We start from the raw sequence: 12,379 nt of genomic DNA on the forward strand, positions 1-12,379 counted from the left end.
CCAAGATTTTGGAGGGGTTATCCCCCTCCCCCGGGGTTTCCCCCCCTTCCCCTAGTGGCATGTATGATAAGCACAGTTATATAGACCTCTAATGGCTGCATCAATCATCCATGACATGCTAAGCTACAATCTGCAAGGCATGTCAGTATGGTGGACTGCTTATAGTCGTGGGAATATAATAACACCTTTAACTGAATCACATAAAATCTTAATTTCTGGTCTTCATACTTAAATGTCAGTCATTTTGAGACATGACACCCATGAAAATTTAAGATGTGTCGCAGTAACAACGACGGAAGATATGTGGTGGCAAACAATAGTCAGATAGGAACCTGCTGTCCCCGACTCCTCACCATTACGTGGACGTATCAGTCAGGCGATGTAGACACTTAACTGACATTATCAAATCCGCTGTTATTTCGGCACCTAAGCTCGACTTATTGCCACAATAAATGTTGTATGACGATTCATGATCTTTAAGGAGACAACAAATAAAAATCAACAAAAAACATCATTAAAAGGGATCAATTTGTCTATTTAACAGGATACGACAAACAGGTCTTAGATAGTTAGATTAGATTGTATACTGAATAATGACGTAGCGTACATACCCTTATGGTGGAAGTACATTTGCATTTCTAGCGTCAAATTCCTGACCCGTAATTTCTTCGCGTGATTTGTCACACACGCGAGTAGAACCAATGGGCCAGTCATTTTTAATGCGAGGAAGCCGTGGTTACTTTAATTGTCTATTAGACAGTAACAAAAGACCAGGCATGCTAAAAGAACGTAGCTGGGTGCACTCAAGGTTGGCAAGAGAAGCTAAAAGTATATGTGACAAACGTAACACGAGAGGGGTCATAGAACTCTCCCAGAGCGACAGCGTTATTGTACTGTACTCCTCTTCATTGTCTTCGCTGCGTACATAGGATCTCAAATGTCCTATAAACAACAATGGGAACTTTACATATCAATGAAGGCATTCTAAGGACTGGCGTGTCCATACTGGAATGAATGCTACGAAGCCCATCACAAGACGGTGATTTCCTCGCTGACGAACCCAATCCTGGTATAAAATGTAAACAAAACAAACGATAAGTGTTTATGGTTATCAGTCTTATAGTAAATTTGAACAGTATTGTCTTATAAAATTTGTCATAGCAGTGTAATATTGATACATCTTTAATTGTTTGGAAGTATTACATCATTTGTGTAAGTAATGATTAGCACTCATGAAAACTGACGAAATCTATGGGGATTACGAACCATTTCATAATGATCGATGGGACGCGATTTTGAGGCAAAATCATGAAAAATCGACAAGTAAGAAAGTTGACACAAAAAGTGGTAGTGGGACGCAGACTTTAGGATTACATAACAATGACAGTGTGGAGCGGGAGTGACCTTTAATGGATCAAAAGACCAATAGAAGGCTTCCTACCGGGTGGAGCTTCCATCACAGCAAATACCAATCTGGTCTCCTCAACCGAAGTACAGGTGTAAGTAATCGAGTTATTACCGGAAATACGGGAGCGATAGTGGGGAGGAAGTGCAACTTGTGGAATCCCGGCACAAGAACAGTGTTTGTCACACGGGACGTGTACTGCCCTGGCTGGCACTCACACTGAAGGGTGAAGGGCAGGGTGAGAGAAGTACCAAGAAATCTGTCATCAGAATGAGAAAGAAGTGAGTAAAGTATGTGTGTTCAAACGGCGAGATATGGCACGTAAACTGTAACCTTAAAATGATCGGGGAGGGAGAAGACGACGGGAGAGAGGCTTAAAATGAAAGAAAGTCCTGGAAAGGAAGGTAGACTATGGACAAGAGTATAAAAGTTTAAAGAGCGAACAAGGATGCGTTGCCGCGAGGGAACAGAGATACTGGACCAACGATGAAGAGATAAGTTACAGACAGGACGGCGACTTAGAAGGGTGTGTACTCCCGATAAGCTTGGCTAAGAGTTGCCAGAAGGGTTGGCAAGGGGGAAGAAAGGGTACAGGAAGAAGTCAGGCCAGCAAGAACGATGCACCTGGAAGATATGTGGGGAGGGAAAAGAAGAAGAAAGGAAACACCATGGAGAGGGTTGGCATGACTGGAACAGAGATGCCTGGTGCTTGAGGTACTACCTGGAAGACTGGCCTGAAGGCTGGGTGGAGGGTGGGGTCCAGAACATAAGGCAGGGCGTAGAAGGGCAGCAGGTCCTGCACGGTTCCCACTCTGGGAGGACACGTCTCCAGGAACCGCCGGAACACTGCCATGGCCGCCGGGTGATCCTTCAACAGGAGAAGAGGACGCGATGGTGTTGAGAGTGACGATGACAGGCAAGTAGGTTGTGGTGGTGATAGGAGGGCATACAACAGGCATTAGGAACTGATGACATTGTTCAATGACAATCATTAAAACGAAAGTGGAACTATTAAACCATGGCAGTCCTTGGATTAAGTCTAATCTTTACAAACATCTGTCTAGTAAATTCCTTAAAAGAAACTCATTATCTTAACTGTAAACAAAAAGAGTAAAACAAGGTAAAAGACAATGTGATAAAAGCTATAGCTGAAACAAGGTAACCTTAGGAACTAATGAAGTCATGACTTGTAGGATTATACGAGAATGTATTCCATTATTGAACAACACACAGTTACAGTGTTCACAATATGAAGATTTCTTTATGGTTTGGTTGAAGGATAGTACAACACTCACCTCGTCCTTATAGGACTTGTTTGTGTCTAGTAACGAACTTTTGGCAAAATCAAATTGTTACTACACAAAGCTAAATACAATAACCAGTAATTTTAAGCAATTGATGAATAGTCACAAACACTAGAAAGTGTGTGTGCAGCTACTTAATTGTACTGTACGGAGCGGGAGTTCTAGATCGTGAGGACCCATTTCTTGTACTTGCTTCACCATCATACAACTCTAAAGACATGTATATGCCGTCCACGCCGACAATCTCATAGCTCAGTTTATTCCATTACCCACTACTATTATGATTTAGAAGTACCTCTTTATATTCTGCAAACAGTTTCTTGCTTAATTTTATGCTATGGCCTCTGGTTGTTCTATCCTTTTCAAAAAACTGTTCATACTCTACGTCATCAGACTAGTTTGGAATAAAAACACTGTGACCAGATCTCCCCTCGCTCTTCTTTCATTCATAGCGAGTAAATTTAAGGTCTCTAGCCTTTCCCTGCAGCTCCTCTCTCTTAATTCCGGTAACATGTGATATCTCCCTCTGGACTTTTCATATTAGGTATTGTGCTTCTTCAAGTCTTGTGATCAAACTTGAGAAGCATATTCTAGTTTGGCCTTAGTGGGATGTGAATTGCAAACTGAATGATCCTTATCCGTATATCCGAAAGCTAAACTAATATTTGACAGCAGACAGTGTGTTTCCTTTACTTTCCTCCAAGTGTGGGACCATGGCGACAGGTTAGGGAAGATGTAAACTTAGTCCCCTCTCACACACAACTTTTTGAGAATGTGTTCTGTCGTCTGTCTGGGTCCCCTAGTAAAGTGAATAAATCCGTATGACCTTTGCCTCATATGCAAACATATTCAGGTAGGAGTCCATACCTTCTGGCAAGTCACTGACATATATCAAGAAAAATACCAGTCCCAAAACAGCACCCTGCAGCACTCCACTGGTGACAACCTATTTTAAGACGCCTCTCCTGGCATGCCTCCTTCGTTCTTTTCTAATAGGTTAGTTTACCTTTCCTAGTGATCCCCTTTTACTAGGATAGTTTGTCTCACCTGGTGACCTATCCTCTTAATCAGCCTCCCATCCCATACAGCATCAAATGCTTTCTGGAAGTCTAGATACAAACGATCCATTTAGCCTTCTTTTATAATCTAAAACAGAACTCATCCATTACAGAAATCTAAGAGGTTCGTTACGAATGACCTCGTTTCCCTGAAACTATGGTGACTCTTACTTAGGTAATTCATTTTTGCAGGTCATCTATTTGGTTTTTAATTACCATTTCCAATACTATACAGACCACACTTATTTGGGAGACCAGTCTGCAGTTCAACGGTTCTTCCAAGTCTCTTTAATTATAGACATGAACGACGTTTTCCCTTTTCTACTCACTTGGCATTTGCCGTTCTTCAGCGACGTGTTGAACAGTATTTTAATTGGTTTATTAAGTATATCTGCAGACATCTTCAGCATATATGGTGAACTTTCATCATGACCACGAGCCTTGTATGGGCCACGATCAGTTAGTATTCTGTTAACGTCTCTTCTTGATGCTTCAGTTCTTTCTAAGACCTCCCCTTTCCATCTCCCTGTTGTTGGGGCTACAGTGTTTCTGGAGGATTATATCATACTAATATCACAATAAACTTCTTTTCTATAGTTACCCCTCCGACGATGTATTGTTTGAATGGGTCCCTTTTCACAGTTTCCAGAAACTTAAGGTTGTATTCTATAACGGAAGCTAATCCTCCTCATTCTTTGTTTCTTCTCTCTCTTCTTGCTATCATGGAACCCTCTGTAAAAACAAAAAAAGGTGAGATCTTCCCTCCTGAAAATTTTGTTTCTACAACGCTAACAATATCAAGTGTGTTTTCCGTAATACAGTTCTTATATTCCAGCTTTCTACCGTTACTTTCAAGTCAACTGCATTTGTATACATTAGTTTCAGTCTGACGTTACCATCACTTAACATTCCTGACCTCCTAGCGGTACTGGCGGCGCTGGTCCGTCGTCTTGCTTTATAGGTTGTCTCCCTTTCTTTACGCCTTCTCACTATATTCTTTGCTTTTTTTCTCCTCACCATATTCTTTGTTTTTCTCCTTCTCTTCCCTCTTGTTAATCACATATGATGAATAACCCTCAGAAGTCTGCCTTGGTCATACGTTTTTTATCCAGCCTAAGTACATACCACTTGGCTAAATAAATCCAAGTCGTACGTAAGCAACAACTGGTCTTCCCTTGTGTCTTGATTATAACCACTGATTCCTCTCCTTTCTCTCATCATAGAAAATGTTTGATCATACATTTGCGTACTACATGGAGGAAGTTTTACTTACACTCGTTGAAACGTCTTTACTACTGTATTCTGTCAACGTTCATAATGTCATCATTCAGTTCGTTTCATTTATCACGACATAATAATTTCATGTAATGTCCTCTTGGTGCGTGTGTGTGTGTGTGTGTGTGTGTGTGTGTGTGTGTGTGTGTGTGTGTGTGTGTGTGTGTGTGTTTCTGTTAAATATCCATATGCTACAAGAGCAGTGGAAACGAGAAATCTCAAGTACCATATTCCAACAAGAACAGTGGGTGTGGGGGTACGCCATACCTTCTTGTGTCCATGACGGAGAGGAAGAGTCGCGAAGTACACGTGAAGGTAGAACTCGAGGGTGAGGACCTCCAGGGAGGAGGCCAGGGCGCTCCGCTCCCGCACCAGCCGCCACGCCTGCAGCATCAACACCAGCAGTCTCAAGCTGGACCTCACCTTAACACTCCACTCCCACACCTCTCTTGACTTTCAACTGTGACCTCTCTCTCTCTCTCTCTCTCTCTCTCTCTCTCTCTCTCTCTCTCTCTCTCTCTCTCTCTCTCTCTCTCTCTCTCTCTCTCCTCATCTAATTCATTCCCTCGTGTCATCCTCGCTCACTCTCCTGTCCTCATTGTAATACATTCATCTTCCCTCAGTCACCCTGACTCTCCCTCAGCCACTCTGCCACACTCAACTCTCACGCCTTTACATTCTGCCACACTTTCATTTTATTCAGCCCTACCCAACAGAAACACGTACAACAAACTGACCACGCAAAATACACGAACAAATAACACACACACACACACTTGTTTATATCCAATGTATACTGAAAACCATTTCACGCTGACATCTCCGAGCATTAGAATGTTGTGCTTACCTGTAGTGTCTGTCTATACATGGCTTTATCTTTGCTTTGTCAATCTCCTTAGTAAAATCATAATAGTACTTCTATACACTTCAGTTCTAACTGTATTAAATTTTCTGCTCGTACCATAGTACTTAATCTTGTATAATAAGATATTCCCAGCACTGCTAATGCCTGCCACCTATCCTACTACCTACCCCTTTGTAATTAACTCTTAGGACGGTTGTAATATCCCCTGATCAACCTCACCAGACATTCCTTTGACACGTAGTAAAAGTCAGACAGTGTTTCTCTCCTCACCACTACTCTTAGAGATACCTCATTAAGCTGCCTAATACGCAGCCTATCTGCCACATGTGAGCAAATCGTTGCGTATGACTGCGTCAAGCACTTGCATTGACCTGACCTTTCAGGAAGTCCAGAGCCAGGTTGTCATACCCAAGTGTAGGTGTCGCGTTATCAAAGGTCATGCTGAGTCCGTTTCATGGAGGCAATTCGCTTTTAATTAAGAATTTGTGGGTACATTTTGGCATTAAAATTAAGCGTTACGAGCTTGTTTATGCTGCGTGGAACGATGTGGTGTTACTATTATTCTCCCACTGTGTGAAGTCTTTATTTACATAATTCGGTTAGCAAGATATACTTTTGAATAATTCATATCTTTGTGAAAATATCACACCAAAATGTTTCACTTGCCGATATTTAGGAGGTGAGTAATTAACACCTGTTGGATGTGGCTCGGGCGTGTACAACACAGCTGCTATTTTCATTTTTTTCGTTGGAGACTCCAGTCAGACAGAAGTCCACAACAAGGCAGGGCCTTGATTGGCATATTAAGAGGTTAGTGAAAGAGAAAAAGAAGAGATAAGCAAAAGAATCTACGAATTTTGGGGAAGTGAAAAACCTGTCATTTAAAAAGTGCCAGGTCATAGTTGTGGGAAAGACAAGAGAAGGCAGAGAGCTCCAAAGCTTTATGGTGTAGAGAAAGACGTAGTTGTCAAAACGGCCCACCCTTGAGGTGCCATGGCCACACAGTGATCATGTGACGCAGCAGCTTGTCGAGTATTGCACGGTCTAACTAGTGGTGGGGGGTACACAAGCTGTCAGCTCTCGGGAGCAAAAACCAAAGTAATACCTATAGAAGAGGGAAAGTGAACCAACATTGCGGTGTAGGGCAAGTGGGTCAGGTTCTGAAGCTATCAGTGGAAGAGTTTGTAAGTCAGACCACTTTCAACCCAACTCAGTCAAGTAAAGATGCAGAGTTAGAACTACCCCAGATGAACGAGCACATACAAGGAAGGATCAATTCCATGTATAAACGCAGCAATTGTTTGGAAGACAAAAAAAATCGACATCTAAACAGGACTCCCAGTTTCTTAAAGGCAGACTTTGCTATTTCCGTAATGTGAAGTTTCCAGCACATATTGGATGCTACAGTAATACCAAGTATGTTCACTGAGTCGAGAGATGAAATTATAGAACCGTCGAAGAGAAGAGTTGTGAAGAATTTTCGACAGAGAGAGAGGCAGAATCTGGGTCTTGGAGGCATTAAATTTAACCAGATTTCGTCTTCCCTACTGAGATAAACTGTCCAAGTCTGACCTGAGAAAGCTGTGTGGAGACGAGATACAGATCGAGAGAGAGACGAAGGAGCGTATTTGAAGGATGTGGAGGAATGTAGTGTTGAGTTATCAGTGTATGCGTGCATGGGATTTTTGTGGAAAAAAAGAAAGCGTTGATGAAAAGGTGTAGGCGACAGAACAGAACCTTGAGGGACACTGCTACTGATAGAGAAAGAGGTAAGGCTGATCCATCAACAACCACGAAGACATATCAGCCAGAGAGGAAACAGTATGAGAGGTAAAAATGTGAGGGAGAGAAGCTAGAACTGTGAAGCTTAGAGGCAAGATCCCGATGTCATGCACTTTTGAAAGCTTTGCATATGTCAAAGGCAACTACATAGGATTCCCTGAAATCTTTCAGGGATGATGACCAGACATTAGAATGATAGGAAGGAATATCACCAGTGGACCTCGCCTTACAGATGCTTTACTGTTTATCAGAGAGAAGACTGTGAGATTCAAGATTCTGAGGACATGGGAGTTGAGGAGGGATTTAAAGACTTTGGAAACGATAGATATCAAATGAACAGGACGATGGTTCGAGGGATCAGAATGGTCACCCTTCTTAGGGACGGGATGTATCAACTCATGTTATCCAGAAGAAGCAGAAGGTCTGATTTTTAAACAGAAACGAAGCTGAAAAACACTTTCAGAGGAGCACTCTTTTAATACACGGGGATGGATGCCATCAGGTCCCTATGTCTTGCTTGTGTCCAGAGAGAGAAGCGCTTTCAAACAGTCTAAAAAGAGATTACGGGGAGGGGCATAGGATTAGTACAAGGGGGTTAAAGAATGTTAGAGTCATCCAAGAAGGAGGAGAAACAGGAACCAAAGAGAGTTGCTTGTCCACGAGAGATACAACTATGGTACCGTCGGAACAGATAAGTGACAGAAAGGTAGAGCGACAGAAGTTATTTAACTGAGGACTAGAAAGAAAGTGACACGGAGAGGTTACCGTACATCTGTTGAATAAAGGAACGCTTTGTATCATGGATACCGTACTTGCAACGATGAACGGCGGTAATAAACAGTGAATGGGAGTCGGAGGAAGGAGAGTTTTTCCCAGCCCGATATGCCTGATCCCTTGCCTGAATGGCCTCAGAACAGGAACGGTTGAACCATGGATTAGAAATAGAGGTCGTCCTAGAGGAAGAGGGTATAAAATGTTTCCATTCCCGTAACAATAACCTCTGCTATACGTTAGCGGAGACAGGAGCATCACCACATAAGAGACAGTAATATACCCACTCACAACCCTGCATATTCTTTCGAACAGTTTCTACGCCTTTAAGTACACAATATCATATATCTATAAATATTGGAAGACTGTTCGTGTATGGTAGAACTGGTACTTGTCCCCGGCCTACAAAAATCGAGGGGTTTGTGAGGACCAACTCCTGTGCAACATAAAGTTTGCCCACATGGATACCATCGTGCTCTAGGATCGTACCGTCGTGCTTAACGATCGTACCGTCGTGCTTAACGATCGTACCGACGTGCTTAACGATCGTACCGTCGTGCTTCAGGATCATACCGTCGTGCTACAGGGTCACATAGTCGTGTTCAAAGATTGTTCCGCTGAGCTCAAGGATCGTACAATAGTGTTTGAGGTTTATACCTTTAAGTTCATGGGTCATACCGTCGTGCTCACGAACTGTACCATTGTGCTCAAACATTGAACCGTCGTGTTCATAGACTGTACCGTTGTGCTCATTGTACATTCGTGCTCAAACATTGTATCGTCGTGATCAAAGATCATATCGTTGTGCTCAAAGATTGTACCGTCGAGTTCAAAGATTGTACCGTCGTGATCAAAGATTGTACCGTTGTGCTCGACGATCGTACCATCGTGCTCAAGGATCGTACCGTTGTGGCTCAATCGTACCGTCGTGCTCAGAACGGTACACGCGTTTGCTTCAATAAAACAACTTTTCATCAACTATACAACATTTTCTGCATTTGTATATATATATATATATATATATATATATATATATATATATATATATATATATATATATATATATATATATATATATATATATATAAGAACTTTACCATAAGTACTCTAATCCTTTGTATATGAGTTTTCTGAGAATCAATTTTGGTTCTTTACCGAAGTGTCATTCAGGTTACGTCGTCGTATCGTATCAAGGAACTCACGTTTCAAGGCCTCACAACACCTGACACACAGCTCGTCTTATTACACTGGGTCTTGCAGTAATGACTGCAGTTTTACACATGATCTCTCAGTAATGAATGCAGCACACAACTTAGCCATACATTACTATCAAACTCAATATCTTGGTGGAAAAAGTAACTGGTTCATTAACCGAATATTTAACCTAACAACTCCATGACGGGCCAAATAATTGGTCCTAGCTTCTTAGTACTGATCCACATATCTAACCCAACAACTCTGTCATGAGCCAATTATCTAACCTAACACGCAACACGGCAGGATTTAAAATCGTGGGCGCCATTAAGCGTAATGCCTATAGGAGCCCCTGCCATAAAAAGTCGATGGTCAGGTCTCTGATAAAAAAATCTGTTGTGCCTTCCATTAAATTTTCTTGGTTGATACTGGTCTGTATTGATATGAGAAAAAAAGTTTCACGTCTCAAAATCTTTTACCTAACGAGGATCTAAGATGTATAGAATAATTGTAAAAAATATACAAATCATCATTACAATTAAATCAAATGTGTACTGTATAACTCTAAATTCATTGTATACTGTATATCTCTGGAGTGGGGCGGGGGAGGGGGGGGAGAGAGAGAGAGAGAGAGAGAGAGAGAGAGATCCCTCCCCTCCCCGGGTACGCCCCTAACACAGTACAGGAAAAAAATTATATGCCTAAACCGGGCGCTTTTCGAGAAGCAAATGCTTTAATCGCAGCTTTGATTATAAAAGCCAATTACTGCAGCAGATCAATCATCCTCAATCTTGAGAAGAACGGGCTTCATATATCCGAGACAAATTAACACAATACCTTGAAAGATGAGGAAAACATATGGAAACTTCTGACGTAAAATCAACTATGAACAAGATCATAAACATCACCACTAACTCTGTGGCACTCCTTATATGACATTATCTGTGTTCTGTCTTCATTGTTTACGTCTTTTTAGTACACATCTACTTCCCGAAATATTTCGCTGACACATCTAATGAAGATGAATCATGGAGAAACATTCTGCTCGTCCACTACACTCAGGAGCTCACATAGCAACGCTGCCAGTCAGGTCATGTTGCCAGATCAGGCGGTTGTCAAACAAACCTTCTACATTTGATAACACTGATATATCAAATGCTTGTGTAAACATTATACACGTTACTCACACCTTACGATACCAAGCCAGCGATGAGCCTTGGAATAAGCCACATGACATATTTCATGCAGGGCCACTCCTTAAGACACTACAGTAAATTTTGATGTCATTTTTCTATGGGCGACAGGGGCTCCTCCCTACCCCTCATCCCTGGCCCTAGTGCTCAACAGTGAGCCAAACATCTAACCTAACCTAGTCATTACTAACAAAATATTAAATATTAAGCCTAACACTGAATGCTGAACAGAATATCTAAATTAGTAACCAACAGATGAACTGAACTTTTAACACAGCAACACACTGATGAACTAAACATCTCATCCAGCAACTCATATCATCCATTTACTCATACAATCCAGCAATTCATATCATTCAGCAACACTTATCATCCAGGAACTCTTATCATCCAGCATCTAATATACCTAACCTTCCAACCTTCAAGACGGAGACTGGCTAACCCAGCCACCAGCTGCAACTCAATGATGAACCACATATCTTACCCCAGCCAACCAACGGTGAACTGGATACTGCTGGGCTCCAAACCCACACGGTTACTCCTCACCTGGAAGAACTTTGCTCCTTGTCCGCTGTCGAAGTAAGCCAGGACCTGGTCGGGGAGGTCGGTGGCGTGGTCGTCGGCTGTGCCCGGTCGGCTAGCCCGACTGCTGCTCCTACTGTCCAGGTCCCTGGCCACCGGGAGGCCCCGGGCGTGGCACGCCGCCGTCAGCTGCTCGGCCACGCCCTCCATGCCTGACCACTCCAGGTACTGACGGTGGAGATCGTTAGTTAGGCAGGTTCAGTCATGTGGATAGAACACGTCTAACCTACAGGTAACTACCACAAGGTTAGTGCGTAGTGCTCACCGCGGCAAGATTTAAGAATAAACTGTGTTACATGTTGTCGAGTATTATGTGTGAGATGGAGAACGTGTGTGTTTGTAGAATGAAGAATGCAAGCGACCCACGCGTATTCACGTGAGAAAAAACTTAGAACAGCAATCTCTGGGCCAGGGAAGGAAACTTGACAGCTGCTGTAGTGCTAACACAACGTGCCGTCGTCACTGGCCTTCCCGATACATGGGCGGTGGTTGCCTGCCACCTACCAACGAGAGAGAGAGAGAGAGAGAGAGAGAGAGAGAGATGGGTTACCTCTATCATGAGAGCGTGGATATGGGCGGCATCCTTGTGGCCGCCCCTTTCCATCATGGCGTTCCGTCATGAGGTGAGCGCCAAGCCTGTCTTGTGCACCAGCCTCTCCTGCAGCCTCGCTCACGCCTCACAACCTGCAAAGCACACAGTCCTCTCGTTAACATTTCATGAGTGTTGACCGACTCATACCTCACCACACCGGACAACATTTGGGTCATAGGTAAATATGGGCGATAAAAATGTGCTTCGTGTCACGTTAGCTGGACGAGACCTCGCCGCTGATACATTACATCAATAACAATACGTAACTCGCGCGTGAATTCCAGCTATTCACAATAGTCCTGCCACACGCTATGCCAAAATTCACTAATATTGACTATTTTCCCTCGTTCTCGATTTC

At 42.8% G+C, this 12,379-nt stretch overlaps 1 protein-coding gene across 6 annotated transcripts in view; it reads right to left on the reverse strand.

The window, feature by feature from the left end:
* LOC139754601 (lisH domain-containing protein ARMC9-like) overlaps nucleotides 1-12,379 on the reverse strand; it is a 164,696-nt gene that overhangs the window by 115,470 nt on the left and 36,847 nt on the right. For all 6 annotated transcript variants that reach the window (XM_071672025.1, XM_071672028.1, XM_071672026.1 and 3 more), the window contains 4 exons: nucleotides 11,980-12,113; nucleotides 11,394-11,597; nucleotides 5,310-5,426; nucleotides 2,127-2,273 (listed from right to left, as the gene is read on the reverse strand). In XM_071672025.1, the coding sequence (XP_071528126.1) occupies nucleotides 2,127-2,273; nucleotides 5,310-5,426; nucleotides 11,394-11,597; nucleotides 11,980-12,036 (525 nt within the window). In that variant the 5' untranslated portion in view covers nucleotides 12,037-12,113. The remainder of the gene's footprint in view (nucleotides 1-2,126; nucleotides 2,274-5,309; nucleotides 5,427-11,393; nucleotides 11,598-11,979; nucleotides 12,114-12,379) is intronic.

Source organism: Panulirus ornatus, chromosome 17 (genome assembly GCF_036320965.1).
Source record: "Panulirus ornatus isolate Po-2019 chromosome 17, ASM3632096v1, whole genome shotgun sequence".
NCBI classification, from domain to species: Eukaryota; Metazoa; Arthropoda; class Malacostraca; order Decapoda; family Palinuridae; genus Panulirus; species Panulirus ornatus.